This window comes from Manis pentadactyla, chromosome 4, assembly GCF_030020395.1.
Source record: "Manis pentadactyla isolate mManPen7 chromosome 4, mManPen7.hap1, whole genome shotgun sequence".
In the NCBI taxonomy this organism is placed as follows: Eukaryota; Metazoa; Chordata; class Mammalia; order Pholidota; family Manidae; genus Manis; species Manis pentadactyla.
Genome location: NC_080022.1, coordinates 110491556 through 110516344, shown reverse-complemented (window position 1 = coordinate 110516344; position 24789 = coordinate 110491556). Strand labels below are relative to the sequence as shown.

The following is a 24789-nucleotide window of genomic DNA, read 5'->3' as shown; positions in this document are numbered from 1 at the left end:
AAGCCCCTAGTAATCTTGATACTCCTGCTTACCTTTAGACCATGTATCCTCAATAAACTGATAACTTTTATTAAAGATAGAATTAATACAGTCCAGCTATTGGTGCTAAGACAACAGTATCAGCCTTTATCTCCTTACAACTGCAAAACCTTATTAGACCCATGATTGGGTGCCTTCTTAGGATCCAGAGAAATGGAATGAAAGGACAAGCTCCCACATTCTATTTCAGCCAATCGGGACCTGGATCATATTTCAGCCAATCGGAGCTTAGTCCCTCTCACCCCTCCAGTCAGCAAGAACACCCACCACCCCTGGACCCTGCCAACTGACCAAAGCCACGACTCATCACCCCCCAACTACCCCCAGGCCCAGCCAATCAGCCAGAGCCACGACCATCACCCCACCAACTGCCCTAGAACCCCATAAAACCTTTGTGGTATTGAAACTCGCTCTCTTTCTCTGGCATCTTGCCACTGTGTTGGTGTAGATGAGAGATTGAGCTCGAGCTAGCTCGAATAAAGGCTCTTTGCTTTTGCATCGGTGTTGCCTCCTTGGTGGTCTTCTGGGATTTGTGACTTTGGGCACAACAAAGGTATTTGTGGATGAAATTGTAACATTTCCAGAATATCTTGCCTGGCTTTGGTGCATTTGCATATCCTCAGGGGTAGAGATAAGTTCATCTCCATGTCAATTGGCAATTGCCTGGGCAACTGAGGGCTGTCTGAACCTGAGGCCAAAAGAAGGGGCTTGCTTGCTTGCTTCTTCTTGATCAGGGGAGAGGGAGGGCGCTGGACTGCACTTTGAAGCAATAAGTGGGATTTAAACTTTATTTCTCCCTTTGACTGATTTTGGTTTTTAGAGGTACTTTTCACTGGGATTTCCAATCCCGGGACTTTACAGTATTACAAACATAAATGTTCAACTACTACAGCATATAATTCCATCACTCGGAGGGTAAGTAGGGGGAAGTAATATGGTCCCCACTTCTGCCATAACCAAAATTATTTCAGTGAGGATTAAACAACTAAATGTGAAGTGAAACAAAAATTATTTTAGTTGGTACTATGTAGCAGGGTATTTTCATAATTTAAAAAAATAAGGCAAAAAAGACAAATTCTTAATGAAGAGACAGATCAGTTTGACGACATCAAGAATCTTTGTTCATCAAAACACAGAATAAAGAGTAAAAAGACATGTCATGGTTTGGGCGATGTATTTTCAGTAAGCATAATCAACTGGTACCCAAGTTATGTAATGTATGCTTGCAAAACAAGAAGAAAAAGACAGACCTATGGGAAAATCACCACGGTATTGGGTGGCAGTTGGGGTGAGGGTGTGTATTTAAAAAAAAAAAATCCAAGTGGCAAACATGTAACGATGCTCAAATTCATTACCAATAAGGGATTTTAAAAGTGAAGGCCCACGAGGGAACATTACAGATTGAAAAAGAAGGAGGAGGGCAAGAGGGAGAGGAAGAGAGGGAAGCAGAAGCAGAATTATTATGAAGTGGGAGTGGGGGATGAAGTAGAAGGTTATGACCTGGTAAAGCTTTGGAGTAATTGGTTAAAGGACAAATACTACCTTAACGTCTTCATCTGTGTGGAGATTACACAGGTGTGTGCATTATAATCATTTGTCATATTTTACATATAGGTTCTATGCATTTTACTTTATGCATGTGACACATTTTCACCCCCCGCCCTGCCCCCACCTGCACGAATGTTGTGGCAGAGAGTATGTTGTTGAGATTCCAAGATTTTGTTTTGAGAGAAAGGTGTGGACAGTACCCTTTACTACGGCCAAGGACAACCCTGTGGAGACATGACCCATGACGCTGAGCTTTATGATGATGTGAGCTCAGAGAACACTCTCCAGGAACCAACCTGTAATTGAAAGTGAAAGCTAAATTCCTTTGTATTATTTGGGTTCTCTGGAAGGCTATAGTCCACGCCATAACTATTGAAATCTGCTTATCTCACCGCTTATCTCACAGCCCACAGCTTGCTTTTTTCCCTCCTTTCCTCCGAGCTCTCCAACAAAGTCGTCCTCTGCCCTGGCCTTGCGGGTCTTCTCCGCCCACCTCCCTTCCCTCCGGCTTCCTCCCTGAGGAAGCAGAAGAGGGAGGAGGGGCGGGAGGAGCGGGAGGACCATGACCGCTGAGGGCGGGAGAAGTCCCCGCAGGCCAGCCGGGAAAGGAGGAAGGGAGGAAGGGGGCCAAAGACAGAACTCTTTTTTCAGCAAATGGTAAAAGGGGAATTTGGGGATCTTACAGTGTTTAAAAACGTTATTGCATCATTAATCACCATTTTCCTTTACACAGACCAGAACTCCTACCCACCCCCACTGTCTACACCCTGCTTCCTGTTTACAGAGAAATGTTCAGAAACAATAAATTTTGTATCACACTTCAGAATTTATTCATTAAAACATCAGATTTCCAGGAGAGTTTAAAAGAGGGAAAGAAGGAAAGAAGGAAGGAGAGAGAAAGAGAAAGAATGAGAGAGAGAGAAGGGAAGGGAGGAGGGAGGGAGGGATGAAGGAAGGAAGGATGAAAGAAGGAAGGAAGGGTGAAGGAAGGAAAATTTTGATTGTTCCAACATAGTGTTATCGTCTAATACTCAACATGTAGAAAGAGCATCTCAGAGTAAGGAAACTCTCGAAATTGAGTAAATCAAGCTTATCTTTAAAACATAAAGAGGGGCAGCAGACACTGACCTAAGAAGTAGGGACTTAGACGACCTTCAAAACATCACAATCTTGAAGGAGAGACAAACAAAAACTCAAATATTATGAGGAGAGAGCTAATCAAAATTCCTGGAGGAGATGACCTATGATCTGGGTTTTGAAGGAAAAGCAGGAGTTAGACCTTTGTGTCTGAGTATTTTTGTTTTTGTTGGGGGTGGGTGGGCAATAATAGGAAAGGAAGAGAAAGAGAAGCTTTCTCAGGTGGAAATTGTTAGGCTGGAGGAAGGAAAAACAAGGACATGCAAACAGAACAGAGAGATGCCATAGGGGGAGAACAGACCAGACCCCAAAGTCTGTGCCTTATATGGAAAGGGAACAGCTCCTCCTGAATTCCCTCCTTCTGATGTGCCAACTAAGACCCAGATGTCAGCCTCATCCCTCTTGGAAGGAAAAAAAGTTTCTAGTTGTCTATTATGTCACTTTTAGCCAATCATACCTCTCCATACCCCCTAGGATAGCTTGCCCACTCCTCCCCTCCTAATACCTTATAAGCCCCCACCTCCCTGACCTGGTGTGACTTCCCCGGCCTGTAATACCCAGGCCGCGGAACATCACCCGGGAGTGGCATTCAATAAACTACCTGGCCCTTTGTTGCCTCTCTTCGCCTACTTATTTTGGCTAAAATTTATCTTACAGAAATAACATGGTCATAAACAATCCTACAAGGTCATGGTCCATTTGGAGAATCACAGGAAATGTGGACAAACGGTTAGATTAGAACTATCACAAGGACATCAAGACAGGGATCCCTCTGATTATATGTTAAGAAGGTTGAACTTCATTACATTGAGGGAAAGGGGAAACCAGTGAAAGATTTTAAGTAGGTTAGGTATATGGCTTGTACAGAAGGTAGTGTAAGTTCGGGAGAGGAAATCCAGTGCAAAATACCTCTAAAGACCAAAATCAGCCAAAGGGAGAAATAAAAATTAAAATCCATTTTGTGTTCACAAACTGCCATCTGGGGCCGTTTCTCTGTTTCCTGCTCCAGCAGATGGCAACAACCAGCCCTCCCCTCACCTCTTTGGTACAGATAAGCCCTCCTTGCTCAGGTAATTACCCATTGATATGGTGATTAACTTCTGTCCACCCCTTAGGAATGATGCAAATGCACTAAAGCCATACTTCTTTCCACCTTTGAATGCCTATTGACACGCAGATGTACTAAAGCCAGGGGAGATATTCTGGAAATGTTACAATTTTACCCACAGGCCACCCCTCCAGAAATCTCACCTTGCAATTTACTTGTTCCCCTTCTTCCAATCAATCTAGTAACATACAATAGCAACAGCAATAAAATCTTGATAATCCTCAAGTCAGAGAACTCAACCTATGCAGATTAAGTAAATGTACTTTACAGCACAATCTCTAACTAAGCAAAAAATGTTTCTACACTTGTTTATTCATTCCTAATAGCCATGCTAGATTATTCACAAAACTTTTACACAACATTAGACAAAGTCAAGCCTCTCTTTAAGCATTTTTTTTCTTGAAAACAGCAACACAATCATGATAATTCTCAAGCTAGAGGATTCGGCTACATTCAAAGTCCCATACAGATTAAGTCCAAAACTCGTCCATTCCAGCCATCATGTGGCAGTTGCAGCCAGAGGGCACATTCAGGATATAAGGACTATGGAAACAAATAACCATGATTGTGGGGGGCCAATTTGCTGTTATTCCAGGAATACACAGGAAGCGAGCTTCCAAGCCTTTTCCCAAGGTGCCAGAAGAGCTAGCCATCAGTGGTCCATGTGTTGAAGTGTCCAGGGCCACGTTCATTTTATTCCTAATTGCTGCACCCGTCCTTGCACGCATGTCCAATAAAGTGGGTGCCTTAATCACTCTCAATCACCGGTGACCGGCCATAGGCTGCAAAGAGATGCTCTAGGCCCGTTTTGGTGGTTTGCTGATCTGCACAACGTGCAGAGCACTCCTTCCAGGCTCAGCTGACTTCTTCAAAGGTCAATGGCAAGCCCTGATGATGGGCCACAGGCCACATTGTCTTTTATCCTGTGTACAACAAATGCTGATGTAGCCATTTGGCCACATCAGAGGCCGACTTTCCTTCTAGCCAGTGCTCCTGGGCCAATGCGGCTGCTTCATCATTCCCTGGGGATGCCAAAGGCAAATGGCCAGTCACATGATATATGGTAGGTTTCTGTGCCACACCACTCTGTGACCTATGGGTCCAGTCTCACCCACCCCGCAATGGGATAGGTGGTTATTACCTTGGTCGGAGCTTTTCTGGCGATGGGCTCAGTAGCCAACAGGGCATGGTACACAGCAGCCAGTTGCTTCTCTATCAAGTTGACCCAGACCTCTGCTCCTTTCCATAGTTGTGAGCAGGCTCTGGATGGCAGCAGGAGCAGCAGCAGTAGCCTTAGGCTCTGGCCACAGGTCGGGGTCAGTGCAGCCAGCAGTGGTGGTGGTGCCTGCACAACCACACGAGTGTAGACACACATCCCTCAGTTTGAGCCCCACTTCTCCCCATCATTTCTTGGGGCGGCCCTCCCAAAGGATGCACCCATTATAACAGTTTTCGGGTTCAGAGGAACCCTGCTGACTGCTGCCAGAATGTAAGTCTGGGGAGAGGAAATACCTGGGCAAAATACCTCTAAAAACTGAAATCAGTCAAGGGAGTAATAAAGTTTAAAACCCGTTTATTGTTCACAAACTGCAGTGTGGATGCATTTCTCTCTCTCCCGCGCAAGCGGCAGCAAAACCGGCCCTCCCCCTCATCTCTCAGGTACAGATAAGCCCTCCTTGCCCCAGTAATTACCTATTGATACGGAGATGAACTTCTTTTCACCCAAGAGGAAAGATGCAAATGCACTAAAGCCATACTTCTCTCCACCTCTGAACTCCTGTTGATATGCAGATGTACCAAAGTGAAGCAAGGTATTTTGGAAATATTACAATTTTACCCACAGCAGACCTCCTTGAACAAACAGAACTGAAAAGATAGGACACCCAGAGCAAAGGCTTGCACAGGAGACTTAACAACACTGTAAAGCTGTGGCATTCAAATTAAAATTTCCTCACTGATGATACATTGTCTTTCACCTCCCATTGCCTGGTGCCTCCCAAACCCTTCCCTCTCAATCTCGAAATCAACACCGGTTCTTTCCTTAAAAGGGTGTTTGAGACCCAGAGACAGTTCTGGAGGCTGGACGTTTGGAGATGTGCCACAGTTACTGCAGGAGATTAGGAGGGTGATAATTCAGCTTCTGTCTTCCCATGCCTCTTTGGAGTTGGTGGAAAAGGTTAAAGATCAGATGGTCCTGCTCTTAAACTCTTGTGTTTGAGAGCGACCTAAAAAAGGGTGAATAAGTGAAATTTTCATTCTAAAACTTTTTCCCTTTAACCAGTTTGACCACTCTAAGAGCCCATGTGTCAGTCCCTCCCTGCTTCTGACCTGCAGATAAGGGAGGAGACGCGATGAGTTATCGAAAATCTGAAAGGGCCAGCCAGGGGACTCAAGGCGTAACAGTCCAAGAGTAATGCCGAAAAGGCACTCCTCATGTTTATTGAGAAAATGAACCCAAACATCCAAAGAATTTTGAGTAGGGGGTTCAACACATGATCAACACACAATCATTATCTGACCTTGCGTCCAGCCCTAGGGCATGGTGCTCCTCAAGGACACCGAAACCACGTGAGGGCAGTCACAAGTTGTAGGAACTGTTTTGTCTTTACTCATTTTCTTATTGATAATGAATCAGGAGTTGTAGGAGAAACAATCAGGTCATATGCATTTGTACATTTGATTTCTATATTACTTAATTTATGTATTAATTCCATTAATCCCACTTTTCCCCTTTTCTTTTAAGTAGTAGCTTTAATAAAGAATATAGCAAACAGTTTCTAACAGAAGGCTTCTAACATAGTTTACTTCTCCAAATTCTGCAGTAGGAAATAAAAGTCTGCGTCTTAAATAAAGACAGAAAATAGATTTAGTGCCAATAGAAGGTAATTGCAGGTGATCAGGTCTAGGCCTATAGACGGAGTTTTGACCTGAGCTGGGCAAGGGCAGCAGGGAATGCCTCAAATAAATGGGGGGACTAGGTTCTAAGCCTTGCCTCACTTGGCCCCCTTCTCCTAGCCTGTTGGCCCCCCTGCGACTGTGCCTGTCTTAGGTTGTTCCTCCCATGAGGAATCTTACCCGTCTCTGGCTAACCAGCCATCCTCCGGGGCCATACGGGGAGATAACGTGCAGCAAAAAGAGGCACTTGAAGTAGGTCAATGCTTTTTCTCATACTCTTATGTCCAGCCATAATCATAAAAATCACAAAATAAACTGATTCACTGCACGGACTTTCATGGGGGGTAATGTAGACAGTGAACAATCGCTTCTTAGATATTTCTTCTTGAAAGTCACATAAGCATGTATTGGCTTCAGTAAGCTAGTGATCAGATGATGTACCCACATCACCAGAACAGGAAGACAAATACATAATAGAAGTAAACCTACAAGTATTGGCCATACCCAATGAAACCAAGAGCACCAATTTGATAATCCAGGCATTTGTGAAAACTTATCAATAACATGATGAATATTATTTAACTGATTTTGGATAGTTTGAGAAAAATCAGACAAATCAAAACAACACATTCCTTGAAACTGTTCACATCCCATATGGTGTTTTAACAGCAGTCTATAGTAGCACGATTCTGAAGATCCGCAACTTGCACTTCTCCTAGCTCTTAATTGAGTTCAGATAATACAGAAGCAGTCAAATTGGTTGTCTAATTGTATACACAAGCCAGCTTAGATATTTCTCTTTGCATTCCACCGACAAGCCCAGGAACCGTCAGGATGAATGCAGCTGCAACTGCAACACAGGTGGGATCTAGAAGCTTCAAGTTGTTGTCACAATCAGACAGCAGAGCTCAGAGAAATCTTTTATGACTATTTTTGGGATAATCTATTAGAGCAGGAAGGATGCATCCCACGCCACACATGCTTTGATATGTGAAGAGAGGGCTTAGGGTGTGGACTTGTACCACCTGCCCTGCCCCTTAGGTGGGCTAGGTGGTTGTCTGTTTGCTAGGGCTGTTTACAGTGAAGTCACGGGTTATGCTGAGATACCCTTCTTTATTTGTGGAACACTTGAACATTCCAGGTCAAGTTGCTCCTGGCCTTTTGAGATTTAACTGATCTCACTGAAGAATGACTCTAGAGCTTAATGTGTAACACAGAGTTTTGGTAGGGGGTTTCCTTGCATGTAGTTACATTGCTCTGACTGCAAATATCCTGCCTTGCTTTTTCCAGAGGCCCTCACCCTATTCTGTCTGAGCTCAAGGTCCCTGTCTCATTCCCCCCTCTACAGATAGAGACCCTAGCTGCTGCTAGGGAAAAGGGGCAATGACTGTTCTGGCTGCTTCATGCTGAGAGGGGGCGCATAAAGGGTGCAGTTAGGTCTTCATCAGTGGTCAGCTGAGAGGGCCTCGGAAGATTAGTGCTTCTATTCCAGGTTCTATTCCTATTACTATTTGCAGTTTTGTGGCTTCTAGGCAAGATAAAACAAATTGTGTTATTAGGTTAAGTAGCAAAATTTGCAGTTAGGTTTACCATTCTGGAAGGACAAATCTGATGAGATTAAGAATTTATGGCTGAATATGAGGACTAGAAACAGTAAAATTTTAATTGAAAAATGATGGGAGAAAACTAAAACATCTGAAGAATCATAGCTAGGTATTTTGGGGAAACTAGAATTCTGAATCTAGTCTACATCCCAATGACTAGTATTAGGATTTAGTATAGATAAGACTGCATTATTGAAACAATACTTTTCTCTATAATCACCCTCATTTTTATTAGAAGTAACTAGATTAAAAAATAATTAACACTTGGCTTGACTATTTGCATAAGTGCAGCAAGAAAAGCAATTGATTACATAGGATCTTTTAAATGTGCTTTGCTGGAACTTTTTATAAGGAATTTCAGATTGGACTTTTAAAGGCCTCTTGAGGCCAGAAAGCCAAGCCAGATTTGCCATCAGGTTTTGCCTGCAGTACCTATATATTTGGATGAATTCCTCTCTTCTTGAGGTCCCCGAGACATTTTGAGGTTCCTCCACCTGCCAAAAAGTGACCTTCCTTTCTCACCTGGTAAGGCTGCTGGGAACCCTGTAAGCAAGGAACCAGGTCAGTGCTTCTTCCAAGGGGCTTTACTGGCTTTACAAAATCAACCTTAGTTCCTTAAAGCTGTTCATAGCTGAGTTTATGCACATGTCTCTCAGGTATGATGTTCTAGTCAAAGCCTTGGTAACATAACCAGTGTTTTTAATTGGTCCTGTTATAAGGCAAGCAGATTTTTACTGAGTTTATGCAAATAAACATACTGCCATAAAATATAAAAAATACTGAAAGCTTTTAAATTCTTGAGGGTCAGGTAGAGAGAAAGATAAATGTTTCAATTCTGCTCATAATGGTATTGTCATTTACTAAACTGTTGTCAGTCAGCTTAAGAGAAAAAGCTTAAAAGACTTTACCAGCAACATTTGAAACAAAAAGCCACAAAATCATTTCCCTAGTTTACTTAATCTTATGTAACTAATACTTGTTCTGCTGAAATCTAGTTCTTTGCTAGTTTAGGAGTAATAAAGCAGTGACTATAAATGACAAAAGACTTACAAATGACAATGGTTAAAGACCTGATGAGAGCTTACTATAGGACAGGTGACATAAGAAAATTTGGATATTTCTGTAACATAAAACATTCAGTAACAAAGTTTAGTATCATTCTCTTTGACAGTGCTTTCCAGGTAAATATATATCAGATAAATAAGGCAAATTAGCCAAATATTTTTCCCGATGAGGAGAAAAATTCTTCTGACATGTTCCAGGGGCCCTCTGGAAAATATCAGTTAACTAGAGGTAAAAGCACCTTTTTGAATTTGATTTTGGAAAGTTGTCAGCAGAAAGTTTCTTTGGCATTTGCTTAAATAAGATTATAGGTTGCCATGAAGCAATACTTATCTGTTTAACCAGAATGACAACAAAATACTTCAAAGGCAGACACAGAAGTTTACACAGTTATTAGCAAAGTTTAACTTTTAGTCCTTTAATATTAAGATCTCATTTTGTTAAATACTCAGACAATTCATTGAGACTTTATGCATGAGAGACTATTTTGATAAAACAATTAGAAAACCTTTTGCAATCTTTCAACATTAAGAGCAGACTACAATTTAAGAAAAAATTATCTTTTAAACTGAAAACAAAATTCCAATTTTGCTGTGTACTTGATATTGAGACTCATTTGCTTTAATTTCATATAGCATGACTATATCAATTTTTCCATGACCTTTCTACAACTTTCCTTTTACATTCAGTGTTCTCCCTCTTTAAATAAATAGCTGTACTTTAGAACAATTACCTTCTTTTACCCTCAACAAAATGAATTTCCATTCTTTATGCTTTCTTTTATTAAAACACACATCTTTTTTAGCAAGTAGAGATGTTTTCTTCTTTAAGTAGCTTTAATTAGACCTTAAAGCCATTAAGAACTTTAATTTTTCAGTGAACAGAAGTGGGCTATTGTAAACCATTGCACTAGCATTCTTTAGATTAACAAATTTATGAACACACTTTATAATTCCTGGAACCATGTGCTTTACAGCATAATCTCTAAGCACAAAAATATGTCTACTTAACTTAGCAAAACTTAAAGGTTTTAGGTTACTACAAAGATTCTCCAGCTGTTTGCAGGTATACACACTGTAATACATTAACACACTATTAAGATGTTTATTTGCTACATATATTTAGTTTACTTGTTCCTAACAACTATGCTCACAGAACTTTTACCAAACAATAGACAAAGCCAAGCCTCTCTTTAAGCATTTTGTCTTGAAAGATTTAACAGATAACATCAACTTCAATGACTTTAGGTAAACTTAGGCAGTGGACAACCATAAGGACATGTCCATTTCAGTTTAACTTAAATTAGCATTAATGCTTAGTATCTTTCTTTAGAATTTTCTGGAAGTTTTAGAATGCCTAATTTTTACAAGCATTTTTCTTTAAATCAGTTTTTATTAATACCATCCAGAGATAGGAAAATATTTTTCATTTACACACTTAGACACACAAACATACAGATTAAGACATAATGACTACAGTTGGCAACACTTTTCATAAAAGAACATATACACAGATATATAAACTGATACAAAGTTTTAAGTTACTAATATCCAATTGCCTTCTTTCCTTTTAGCTTATTTGACTAAAAGTATCTCAGTTTTCAAGAATACACTCTAAAGGTGAGTTTACATTGCTGGGTTAAGGTTTAGATGGCCCTGTACTAACAGCGCCAATGAAGGCTCTTAACTGATAGGGACTGTGTGTGTCCAGGGGGCTGGAAATGAAATGCAAGTACGATTCTAGCACCAGTCATTAAAAGCCAGGCTGTATTGCAGAAGATAAATTTCTTCTATTTCAGGGAGTCTAGTTTAAAATCCTCCCAAAATTTGAAGTTAATGAACTCAATAAGAATAACAAAATAATTTAGAAAACTTGTTCCATATTGTAGTCTACAGGATTTTTGACCATTTCCCTTCTTTGCATCAAAATATATTTAGCTGCATAATCTTATTATACTGTATACTTCTCTCAGGGGCCAAGCCTTTCTAATCAGAGACTTAAGACTGGTACCAACGTTAATTGTCTTTTAAGTGGCTTAATAGGTGCTCGGACACATTTTATGAGATAAAGAGTACAGCATTTGGTCAGAAATAAGAGCAATCTCTTACCTTGCAGTGGGGAGTGGGGGGCATCAGGTTCTGTGAAACTGATGAACTTAGAAGAGAGTTAGGAATGCCCCTTGCCTCACTCAGAGGCCAGGGCAGCCTGAAGAAGCAGTCTGGAAGTCAGAGAGACAGAGAGAGACACTTGTCATGGATACCGAGTCAGGCTGTCGGGGTCTGATTCCAGACATGCGGACCTTTGAGGAGCCACTGAAGTGTAGCCTCAGCCTAGACTCTTGCAGTTGCCCATGGCTTTCCTCAGTACCTCGCATCCAAGGAGATGCCTCTGAAGGGGAATCCTGGCCTCCACTCAGCTGACATTCCCGGCTCCCAAGAGAGATGGGGAATCCACTAAGGGAGACGCAGGGGAGCCTGTCACTCGAGACTTTGAGATCGGCAGCCGGGCTAGTCCCATTTAAGTGGCTGACGAGCGCCCGATGTTGTGTGCCACAGATGACTGCCTTCTCTATAAGGACAGTGAAAGGAAAACCAGGCTTGGATGCTGATACTCACCTCCGAAGTTATCCCAGATGAGCCCCCGAAGATGATGCCTGTGTTCTTGTTTGCAGGGCTGATAAATGAACTTAGCAAACAGTCACGGTAGGAGAGCTAAGGGGAGGTTTTATTTAGAGATACAGTGAGAGGACAGACAGCTCCTGGCTCATGCCAGGAAGGGACAAGAGAGCCCTGTGCACGTAATTTTGACAAATTGTAGGGCTGTTTAACATTCCTTGAGGAAGTACTTTCTATTGGAATCCTTCTGAAGGAGATTGTAAATTTAAGGAGGGTACAGTAAAAGCAAACATTTCCCTATCTGCCACAGCTAAAGGAATTGTAAAAAAAACAATCTTTAAGATCAATGATAACCATATCCCAGTCTTTCATAATCATAGCTGGAGAAGGGAGACCTTCTTGTAAAGGACCCATAAGTTTAAGGACTGCATTAATTTGTCTTAAGTAATGTAAGAGTTTCCATTTTCAGGACTCTGTTTTATAACAAATATAGGGGAATTTCACTGGCTGGTGGAAAATTCTAATCTATCTAACTGAAGCTGTTGTCGAACTAATGTGTGTAAGGCTGCCAGTTTTTCTTTATTGAGGGGTCATTGATCCACCCAAACAAGTACAGGGATAATGTTTCCCTGTCTGTGAGCCTTTTTGAAATCTCTTAATACATTACTCCAATCAGCTTGTCTGAGGGTTCCTTGTGGCGACAACCAGTAACAATGTTTTTAATGTATTTGTGAAGTTGAGCAGTCTTTTTTAGAAGTTTTCACCCCTGAGGATTTTAGGAGGGCACGGAGGAATTTTAAGTAATCCTCCAGTTTATCTGGTGTAGTTGCATGTTGGCCCTTTATAGTGTCCCCGGAGTCTTATCGGATCGACGATCTTCGGAGCTTCTCCGCTGTGAGTTTCAAGGGTCCCTGTTCGGATGCCACTTGTCAGTCCCTCCCTTCCTCTGACCCGCAGCCAAGGGAGGAGACACGATGAGATATCGAAGATCTGAAAGGGCCAGCCAGGGGACTCAAGGCATAATAGCGCAAGAGTGGTGCTGAGAGGGCACCCTTCGTATTTATTGAGCAAATGCAAGATAACAACAATAGAATTCTGTGTGGGGGACTTAATAGACAGCCATTAACTAACTCGAAACTTAATCCTTAGAGTCTCCAGTCTTCTAGTGTGTGATGTCTCACTAGGTATTGAAACAATAGCAAGGGCAATTAGGTCACAGAAACTTTTTTGGTCTTGTTTATTTCTGTTCCTGATCACTTATCAGGAATTACAGGAAAAATAATCAAGTCATATATGACTATACATTTGATTTCTATATTAATCCCACAAGTTAACTCTGATATGTTCCAGAGGTCCCCTGGAACATGTCAGAGGAATTTATTCTCCTCATCAAGGAAAATATTTGGCTAATTTGGCTTATTTATCTGATATATATTTACCTGGAAAGCACTGTCAAAAGGAATAATGCTAAACTTTATTACTGAATGTTTCATGTTACAGAAGTATCACTCTTCTCCCTAAAGCACTTACTCCCGATGCCTAATTAAATCTACCTGTTAGTATTACTATAATTACTGACTGTGTATGTATTACTTGTACTCATGTAGCCTCTTACTGTAATTCTACAATCAATGTAAAATGGTCATCTAGGTATAGACTTCCAAATGGTTGGGTATTTTTGTGTAATAACAAAACATATCAAGCCCTTTCTTCATACTATCAAGGTGTTTGTGGTGTGGGACACATTATTCCTGTCCTAATAGATCATCCTGGATATAAGCACAAGAGACTTCTCTGAGTTCTGCCATCTGATTGTGATGACAACTTGAAACTATTAGATCCTGCTGCTGTTGCAGTTACAGCTGCATTCCTCCTGCCTGTTCCTGGACTTGTCGCTGGAATGCAGAAAGAGATATCTAAGCTGGCTTGTGCATATAGCAAAACAACAAATTTGCTGCTGTGGGATTGATGGGGTTAATACATAATTCAAGTAAGGTAGAAATCAAATGTATAAGCACACACGACTTGATTGTTTTTCCCACACACTCTGTTGATGTGTAATCAAGGACTGAGTGATGAAAACCAAAGCAGTTCGCATGGCTCAGAGCCACCTTCACACAGTTTTGGTATCCTTGAGAAGTGTCGCATCCTTGAGCTAGACTCAAGGCCGGATAATGATGTTTGAGTTCATTGTAAGTTCATTTATTCAATAAATACGGGAAATGCCTTCTCGGCATTGCTCTTGAGCTGTTACGCCTTGAGTCCCCTGGCTGGTCCTTTCAGGTCTTCGACAACTCATCACATCTCCTCCCTTGTCTGTGACTTAGAAGCAGGGAGGGGACTGACAGACAGCTTCTATATTATCTGAACTCAACCAGGAACTGGGAGAAGTGCGAGTTGCAGTACTTCAAAATCGTGCTACTGTAGATTATCTGCTATTAAAAGAACATGTAAGAGGTGAACAGTTTCCAGGAATGTGTTGTTTCAATTTGTCTGATTTTTCTCAAACTATTCAAAATCAATTAGATTATATCCATCATATTGTCAATAAGTTTTCACAAATGCCTGAGTTACCTGACTGGTTTTCTTAGATATGGCTGGTAATTGTAGATCTGCCTTTGTTATGTATCTGTATTCCTGTTCTGTTAATGTGTGTACACAATTTAATCAGTAGTTTGTTAAAACCTATACATGCTCAAATTATGTCTGTCTATGTCTTTCGACATGTTCGATCTCATCTGTGCAGTATTTAAAGAAAGGAGGAGATGAAGGGGACGGCCTTTGTTTTCCCCCATGTCTGCACGCAGAATGGGGAAGCACCTGTAGCGCCAGCTTGAAAACAACTGGTGCAGTCCTTGGAAGTTACCTGCCCACAAAAGCATATCTTGTCCTCGAAAACGAGCCAAGATGCATTACCCTGCAAACAGGACAGCCTTGGGGACGTGTGAAAACACCGCCCCTGCTTACTGGGCAGATTCTAAGAAATCAACAGAATGTTCTGGCCTGTTCCCCCTGAGTAGGGAAAGATACGTATAGCATTTGGCTGAGGTCCGAGAAAGGCAGTATAAAAATAAAGCAGCTGTGCCACATCAGGGCTGCTGCAGCCATTGTCTGTCTGTCTTTGTTGTCTGTGTCTTTTGTAAATTCCTAGTACACCTCAGCAGGTCGCAACACTTGGTGGCAGGCAAAACTTTACTAAACAAGACCCAGAAAAAGTATGTACAAAAAAAAGACGTGATAAATTGGACTTCATCAACATTAACCATATCTTCTCACCAAAAAAGAGGCTGCTATGAAAGTGAAAAAGCAACCCACAGACAGGGATAAAATAGTCACAGAATATATCTGACTCAAAAACTTGTAATTATCATGTATGATGAGCTCCTCTTACTTGATAATTTAAAAAGCAAACAACCAAGTCTTTTAGGTGGGTAAAAGACATGAACAGATACTTCAGAAAAGAAGACATACACATGGCCAGCAAAGCACACGAAAAAGTGCTGTAATATTCTTAGCTGTTGGAGCAATGGAAATTGAGACCACATTGAGATGCCACTACTCCCAGTACCCAAGGTTAAAATTATACGAGAGGAAACCCCCAATCTTGTTGTAGATAAGGAACAACTACAACTACAACTATCCTACATTGTTTGTGGGAATATTGACATACAACCACTTGGGGGAAAAGCTTTGGTGGTTTTTCTGAAGTGGAGCATCTGCCACTCTTTGATACCAGCAATTCTTCACCTAGGTTACCCACCACCACCCCAAGAGCAATGAAGACACATGTCCGCAATATCCCTTGTGGAAATTGAAAGGAAGGAGCGACACACAGCAGCAATTCACTGGAGAATTCTGCTTTATTAGGGAAAGGTGCTGGGTTATATAGGAAGGGGCATGAGCTGATTGAGGTGTCACTTCTACGGGGCTGGTGGCTATTGGCTAGGTGCTGGGATTGGGAGGGGGGCGAGGGGTGATTGGGCTTCAGGTGGCGCTGGCGGGAACCGAGGACCCGGAAGAGAAGCAGGAAGTTCGCCGTCTTATGGGTGGGGGCCCTTCATTCCCCCCTTTCTCCTCTATGGGGTTGTGGACATTGCTTTCTCTCTGACTGCTTCCTGCTGAACGGGGGCGGAGAAGGGAGTGAGGGCTTGAGAACTGGGAGGAAAGGGTTGATAGGACTCCCCACAGTAAGGACGAGTAGATGTGGACTTCTTCAGGTTGGAAATCAATGAAGGTTCCCTGTAACCATAGGTCGAGGACTTGTTGATTCCAATGGTGCCAGGAGGATACAGGTGCCAGAAGCCAGGCGTCTGCGGCCATTGTTTCCAGGAACAGTTTCCAGTGGAAAGAGGGGTCCATCTCAGCGTGTGGTGAGGAGATTACGTGAGGGTGAGGGATCTTCTGTGGCTAAAAGCTGGTAGTTCCTGAGTAAAAGCTGGTTGAAAGTTTGATTAGAGATTTTACAGACTTGGGATTTGATCAACTTTACTATACAAGGCAAGAAGAGACAGGCGAGGGGAATGATTATTATAGGGCCTGCAATGGGCCAAAGCCAGGTAAGGAAGGGGTATGTTAGTATTGAAGAGAAGGGGTTGGAATTGGCTGGAGGCAAGGTCGGTGAGTTTGGTAATGTCAGTTTCTACAATTCCGGATTCATTGATGTAATAGCAGCACTCTTCCCGAAGGAAGACACAGGTGCCGCCCTTTTCAGCTGTAAGCAGATCTAAGGCCCGCCGGTTTTGAAGGGTGACCTTAGCTAGTGAAGTGACCTGTCTTTGGAGAGAGGCCAGGGAATCGGCAGTGGATGTCAGGGCTCCCTCAAGTTTGGCTTTGAGATCTCTAATTGTCCATAGAGAGTGACCCAAGACTCTCCCTGAAAATCCTGCCCCAATGGCTGAGGTGGCTAGGGAAATACCAACCATAATGGGAAGGAAAGCAGCCCTTCTTGTGCGCAAGGGCAAGGGAGGTTGGAGCTCAAGGAATTCTGCCATGCTGTAAAGTGTAAGCTGTGGGATTAGGGTGACGAGAATGCAGGGTGTGCTGGAGTTGGGAGGCAGTGAGTTGAAAAGATTGCCATTACACCAAAAGGAGTGTCCCAGTTGTGTAAATGAGTTAGAGCCGGAGGTAGGGGTATAGATAGAGAGACAGTGAAGTGCACTGGAGGGGGTAGGGGTTGGGCCTACACAGTGGTGGATGGTGAGATTGTTTGCATATTCTGGTTCCCATAGGGGTATGTTTAGCCAGGGGATGGAAGGGTTGTCCTTCTGCGTGAAAAGAGTAATTGGAAATGTTAAGGGGCACGGCGGCTAGCAGTGGGCGCTGTAGTGATGCACACAAGAAACAACTGGCAGTGTTAAGGGTGTGGTTGAGAAAGATGGTGGTGTCCTAAATAAGCTGTAACCAAGAGTAGGACGAATTGGAAGAGGGGTGGGGATAAGAAGATGAAGAGGCGCTGTCAAGTGTTTGGATAATGACTTTTTTGGAATGTCCAATATCTGATGCAACTTGAGAGATCTGGGAATGAGAGGGAACATACTCTCGAGAGATATGAAGGGTACCGTGGGGGGTCAATGACCCCCCGTAGTAAACTGAGGTTGTGACTCCGGTGGCCCATCGAGAGTCCCAGGGATCTGGGATTGATAAGGACAATGAGCTGTTGGGATATTTTATGAAACAGTTGGAGGAGTAATACTGTGGGTACCTGGAGTTACCCATGTAGTGAATGGTGCAAGACCAGTAGGGATATCCCCCATAGGTGTCTGGCCATCACCTGCAATAGGTTTGTTTTTGGTCATAGAGGAAGCAGAGGTAGGGAGAATAAAGGTAGCTGCTAGTGAACACTTCGGTGGAGGGAGGAAAGTGGAGGTATAAAGGCTCAGAGCAGCCTTTCAGAGGGCAGACTGATTTGGCAATGAGGGCAGTAATTTTTGTTGATGCTGTGTGTAAGTCTGTCTGACTCTGAATCGCCATACAAAGGAGGCTGGGTTGGCGGAGACGACAATAGGATTGAGGAAAAAGTCATGATTCGGGTATGAATGGCAAAGGGGGTGAATGGGAGATGTGGAGTTTCAAGGGATCAGAGGGATGAAGCGTGGTAGAGCAGACAGCGTCTTGGGCTGTATCCAAAGGACTCTGGGTTGTGACCGATGGGTCTTGGGTGTCCAGAGAAGGTGGGTCCTGGGTGTTTGGTTTCAACCTGGAGATATGAATCCAAGGGGTGACACAGTTTTCAGGCAGTGAGAGCTTGGCGGCCGAGGGGGTGCAGAGAATAACTGGGTGTGGACCTTGCCATTTTGGGATGAGAGAGGGCTGATCCTCTGGCAGCTTATAAAACACTAGTTGGCCGGGCTGTAAGACAGGAGGATTTTGGGAGGCGGATGGATCAGGAAGGAGCCAATCCTGATATTTCCACAATTCGGTGCGGAGGAGAGAGAGTAGCGGAAGGGCCATATTGGGAGGAATCGGTCCTTTGTGGGAAGGGAGCCCTGGGGGTAGAATTGGGCGGCCATACATGATCTCAAAGGGTGACAAGAAGGAAGGTTTCTTTGGGAGGGCCCAAATGCGGAGTAGAGCTAAGGGAAGTAAGCGAACCCAGTCAAGGTGTAGCTCTAGAGATAGTTTGGTCAGGATGTCTTTTAGAGTCCTATTGGCTCTTTCTACTTTTCCCGAAGCCTGTGGTCGATAAGGACAGTGTAGATGCTAGGGGAGTGAGAGTGACTTGGAGAGGTTCTGAATGATTTGGGCAGTGAACTCAGGGCCATTATCTGATTGGAGGGAAGTGGGCATCCCGAACCTAGGAAAGACCTGGTTGAGGAGAATAGAGGCAACCGTGAATGCTCATTTGTTAGTGGTGGGGAAAGCTTCGAACCATCCTGAAAATGTATCTACTACCACGAGTAGGTATCTGGTATGCCATAAGGGGGGCATGTTAGTGAAGTCTATTTGCCAATCTGCGGCGGGGACATTACCCCTTGCTTGATGAGCCGGGAAGGGTCGGGCCTTAAGGATTGTATTAGGGTTAGTGCATTGGCAAATGGTGCACCTGCGGGTGATTTGGTCAAGTAGGGTTTTGTCTTCATGAGAGAGAGAAAAAAAGGATTGTAAAAAATGGATCAAGGATTGGGGGCTAGGATGGGACAGGTCGCGTAAGAAGCGGAAGAGGGACTCTTTGTCCTGGGAACAGAGGGTGTCCTATGATAAGGCTAAAACCGCAAGGGCAGATGGATCATTGTCTGGTGCTTCTTCTGATAGGGCAATTGACCGGGCTACTCTGTCAGCTTTGTTGTTACCTCTTGTAATGGGGGAGTCATCCTTTTGATGTGATTTGCAGTGGACTATGCCCAGTCGGTGTGGGAGTTGTGAAGCCTCTAGAAGTTTAGTAATTAAGGCTGAATTAGTGATGGAATTTCCTTTTGTGGTGAGGAGGCCTCATTCTTTCCATACTGCTGCATGAGACAAGAGAATGTGGAATACATATTTGGAATCAGTGTACAGTGTGAGAGACGTGTCCCGGGCCAGAGTGCAAGCTCTGGTGGCTACAATAAGTTCAGCCTGTTGATTGGTTGTACCGGGGGGTAGGGCTCGTTCCTTCAATGATGTCTTCGAGGGAGACTACTGCGTATCCTGCGTAATGGGTGCCCTCATGTTTAAAGGAGGACCCACCAGTAAATCAGATGAGGTTGGACTGTGAGAGGGCTCCTTCGGAGATCGTGGAGTGACACAGAAGGAAGTTGTGAAGGGCTTCCAGGCAATCATGCGAGGGAGTATGAGGAGAGTAGGGTAGAGGAAGAAGAGTGGCCGGATTCAAGGGCTGGAAGAGGAGGAAAGAAATGTCTGGATTTTGGAGGAAGAGGACAGTAAGTTCAGGAGTCTGGAGGGAGGGAGAGTCTGTAAACTTTTGTAGGTTGAGGTCTTTTAGGTGATGTAGGGACAGAATGGTAAGGGGCACCCTGAATGTCAGTTTATGAGCTTCGTTCTGCAAGAGCTGTCCAGTGGCTAATGCCCATAGGCAGGGGCCCCATCCCCGAACTGTGGGGTCTAATTGTTTGGAAAGATAAGCTACTGGGGCAAAGGATGGGCCATAATATTGGCCTAGGACTCCTAGAGCTTGACTGGACCTCTCATGAGTGTATAATGAGAAGGGCTTCAACAAATCAGGAAGATGGAGAGCTGGGGCTCCCACAAGGGCTTGATGGAGCTTAATGAAGGAGTGTCGGGGTGAGGAGGATAATGGTTCTTCAGGGGGGCCCTTGCTGATGTCGTATAGGGGACTTGCCAACAGCGAGAAGTTAGGGATCCATGCTCTAAAATATCCAGCCAGGCCTAGAATGGAAAGGATTTCTATCTTGGTTTTGGGAACGGGCAGGTCAGAGAGGAGCCATTTTCTGTCTAAGGTAATGGACTTTCTTTGTTGAGATAGAAGAAATCTGAGGTATATGACAGAAGGGGAAGAGACTTGAGCTTTGACGGGGGTTACCCGGTAACCTCTGGAAGGTAGAAGGTTAAGTAGGGAGGCAGTTTCAAGTTGAGACTGCTCCCACAAGGGACTGCAGAGCAGATCATCCACGTATTGTAATAAGGTGGACTCGGAGTGACCATGATGAAACTGTTTGAGGTCCTGAGCTAGGACCTGTCCAAAAATATGGGGACTAACTCAGAAGCCTTGTGGCAAACCTGTCCAAGTGAGTTGTTCAGAATGTCTTATGTATGGGTCCGTCCAGGTGAAGGCAAGAAATCTTGGGAGGAGGGGTCCAGAGGGATAGAAAAAAATGCGCCCTTGAGATCTAGGACTGAGAAGTGGGAGGCTGAGGCAGTGATCCGCAATAAAAGGGTGTTTGAATTTGGAACTAAGGGATGGATAGGAACGACGGCTATGTTGACTAGGCGAAGGTCTTGGACGAGGCAGAAAGATCCGTTGGTTTTTTTAACAGCTAATATGGGGGTATTAAACGGGGAGTGAGTGGGTCTGAGGTAATTTTTGTTTAAAAGATCTTAAATGATGAGTTGGAGACCTATGAGGGCTGAAGTGGTTAGGGGGTATTGGGCTTGACAGGTATACTGAGAGGGGTCACGTAATTTGATAGAGACAGGAGGACATAGAACCACGGAGGGGCTTGTAATGTCCCAAACTTTGGGATTTACAGGGTGTATGAAGGCGGAACTGGAGCTTTCATTGGGTAGAGGGTTTCATCGGCTATGAGGGCCATCAGAAGGGGAGTACTGGGGGCTGTGGGAGTGGATATAGTTATGGACACATGGAGGAGAGAAAGGATGTCCTGTCCTAGTAAAGGGATGGGACACTGGGGCATAACCAGGAAGGAGTGGGAGAAAGGTGTGGGATTGTCTTGGATTGTGCATAAAAGGGGGGGAGTTTTTAATCGGAAAATCTGTTTACCCCCTACCCCGACTATAGGAGTAATGGCAGGTGTGGTAGGACCCCAGTATTCTCACAAGACTGAGAATGTGGCTCCTGTATCTTGGAGGAAGGAGATGGGGCGACCGTCTACTATTAAAGTAACCCTGGGCTCCTGTTTGGTGATGGAAATGGTCGGGCGTGAAGCCTCCAGGCCCCGTCAATCTTCTTCTGCCAGTCCCACTACGGCAGGCTTAGGATGGGCGTTGTTTGTCCAGCCTCCCCTTTGGGTGGTTGGGCAATCTGACCCCCAGTGGCCCTTTTTGTGGCATCTGGGGCATGGGGTCGTAGGAGATCTGGGGGAGGGGCACGCTCTTGGCCAATGTCCTTCTTGTCCGCACTTGAAACAAGCTCCTGGGCGGGGCTTGTTTGTAGAGGGGCGCCCAGGTTGTGGTTTTATCAGCTGGGCCAACATTTGGAAATTGGTCTGATCAGCCTTTTGTTTACGGCATTCTTTCTCCTCCTCCCGGTGATGGAAAACTTTAAAGGCCACAGTTAGGATCTCAGTCTGTGGGGTAGCGGGGCCCTGTTCTAACTTTTTGAGTTTAGCTTTAATGTCGGGGTAGCTTTGAGCTAGGAAGTATGTCATAAGGACATGTCTTCCATCAGGCGTTTCTGGGTCCAGGCTGGTATACTGTAATAGGGCTTGAGTGAGTCTAAGAACTCAGAGGGAGTTTCCTCCCTCCTTTGAATTATGTCTTGGAGCTTTTGAAAATTGACTACTTTACGTGCTTTTTTCAGACCTGCTATTAAGCAGCAGGCAAAGATATCTCAAGAGCAGAGATCCACGGCGGTGTTATAATCCCAGTGTGGGTCTTGTTCGGGGACAGCGGTGGGGCCAGGGGAATAGGTGGGGTCAGTCCTGTGGGTTTCGGTAGCGTGCGTTTGGGCGAAGTCCCAAACTAGTCTACGCTCTTCAGGAAGGAGGGTATTGGCCAGGAGCATGAAAATGACATGATGTGTGAGGCTGTATGACTGGAGGGTCCATTGAAACTCCCTGATGTATGTTGTGGGATCAGTGGAAAAGGAACCTAGGCGTTTCTCAAGTTGGGCTAAATCTCCTAAAGATAAAGGGACGTGAATTCACACAATACCTTCGGATCCTGCTACCTCCTGGAGGGGGGCGATAATTTTGGGAGGCCCTTGGGACCGAGTCTGAGGGGGACTGAAGGGTTCTGGCTCAGTCTGTGGGGGAGAAACAGGTGATGGGGGAGAAACAGGTGATGGGGGCATCCAGGGGGCGATAATTTGAGGAGGCCCTCGGGACCGAGTCTGAGGGGGACTGAAGGATTCTGGCTCAGTCTGTGGGGGAGAAACAGGTGATGGGGGCAAAGACGGAGGAGGCTCCTGGGACTTAGTTAGAGGGAGCTGAAAGGCTCAGGCTCGATCTGCAGGGGGTGGGAAGGTGAGGGGGACACAGGCGGAGGGGGTGAGGTGAGGGAGGAGATGGTGGTGGAGGAAGGGGGAGGGGCTGTTATAAGAGAGGAGGGGGAAAGGAGTGGGTGGGAGGCTTCTGTGGGGGGGAGGAGGTGGAGGCTGCGGCGACTGCGGAAGAGGGTGGAAGGGATGTAGGAGGGGGAGGGTCTGAAGGGGGAAGCCTGTATGGCAGAGGTTCGTCAGCTGGATCAAAGGTAATCGAAGAGGGACTGGGAGTGTGTGGAGGGGAGGGAGATGGCTTGCAGGCTAGGAGAACTTGGGGTGGGGAACAGATGATGCAGAGGCTGGGATTTTGAGCTAGGAGGCGAAAAGCCTCGATATAGGGAATCTCCTTCCATTTTTTTAGGCGCTGGCAGTAGTTAAAAAGATTGCGAGTGATGTTAGGATCAAGAGTTCCCCCTGCGGGCCATTGGTTGTTATTGTCTAGGGAGTATGTCGGCCAATCTTGGGAGCAGTATTTACGGAGAAGTTTTGGTTTTATATCAGGTGTCAAGGAGAGGGTAGTTAGATGCTTGAGCAGGCATTCAAGAGGTGAACTTTCAGGGAGGGATGAGGAGGCTCCCATGGCTAAAGGACAGAGAAGGAGATGAACAGGGGAAGACGAAAAGGGATCCTCGGACTGGGAGCAGGCCGCAAGGAGACAAATGGCATCCCCGATGATCCTTGGTGGTCTGCGGAAACTCGTATACGAGTCGGAGTTTCTTAGGAAGTGTGGGTCGTCACCCAGACTTCTCTAAGAAGGCAGAGTGCCGGAGTCACGAGGAACCTAGTACTAGGAATTTTCGGTGTAAGGAACAGAAGGAGGAAGAGAGGGGGAAAGGGAGCGTTCTCATCTACAAAAGTGTCACCTCGTTTATGGCTGTTGGAGGAGGGGCCTGAGGGTCTGCCGCAGCCGTGAAGGCCTGAGGTGGGGAGAGTTCCCTCCTTGTCCCCGAGTGTCAGGGCCTTGCCGGACGATCACGGTCAATGGCACTGCGATAGCTCGGGAAGAGTGGCCCACTCCGGGGGAAAACTTACCCAAAGGCCAGAGAGGAGTGGTGAGTGTGATGAGCCTGCGCCGGAAAAAGAGGACGAGGGCAAACTGCTGCTGGTGTCGGGGGGAAGACGGGGCCCAGTTGGGGTGTCCCGTCTCCCGGGTTTCGGCACCAATGAAAGGAAGGAGCGACACACAGCAGCAATTCACCGGAGAATTCCGCTTTATTAGGGAAAGATGCTGGGTTATATAGGAAGGGGCATGAGCTGATTGAGGTATCACTTCTACGGGGCTGGTGGCTATTGGCTAGGTGCTGGGATTGGGAGGGGGGCGAGGGGTGATTGGGCTTCAGGTGGCGCCGGCGGGAACCGAGAACCCGGAAGAGAAGCAGGAAGTTCGCCATCTTATGGGTGGGGGCCCTTCAGAAATAATGTTCCAAGCAGCTTTATGCACAATAGCCAGTCCTGGAAACAGTCCAAATGATCCTTATCAGGTGAATGGCAGACAAAACTGTGCTATATTTCTGCCAAGGAATACTACTCAGCAACGAAAGAGGAATGACCTCTGCTTTCCTCAACAATGGATAAAGTCAGAGATGTTGTGCAAAGAGATAGAAGGGTGCAGAAAAGAGTATTTGCACAGTGATTCCATTTGTATGAAGTCCTAGAAGAGGCAAAGGTTAAATGAAGAGTCTGGATAGTGGTTGTTAACAAATAAAGAAGAGGACAATGCTGATGATTTTGATGATGCTATTTTATCCATGGCGCAGTCACCAAATCCAGGCATATATGACACCAGCAGAATGAAGTGGAGTTCTCTAGTTGGCCCCAGCTGGCAGATGAAGATGTCGAGGCATTGTCAAAAGTTCAGAAATAGTGGAAGTAAACCCACCGGATCACTGACATGGTGATCAACAAAGACTTACTGTACACAAAAAGACAGCTGGGGAACCGGGAGTG

The 24789-nt window shown here is 44.8% G+C and overlaps 1 protein-coding gene across 2 annotated transcripts in view; it reads left to right on the top strand.

Annotated features, from left to right (window-relative positions):
* LOC118920045 (histone H2B type 2-F) overlaps positions 1 to 24789 on the top strand; it is a 110117-nt gene that overhangs the window by 62844 nt on the left and 22484 nt on the right. Inside the window, exon 3 of one of the 2 annotated variants that reach the window (XM_057500665.1) lies at positions 290 to 577. The exons of the other annotated variant lie outside the window; for it this stretch is intronic. Coding sequence (XP_057356648.1) covers positions 290 to 487 — 198 coding nt within the window. The 3' untranslated portion in view covers positions 488 to 577. Of the gene's footprint in view, positions 1 to 289; positions 578 to 24789 lie in introns of those variants that run through there. 2 annotated transcript variants of the gene reach the window in all.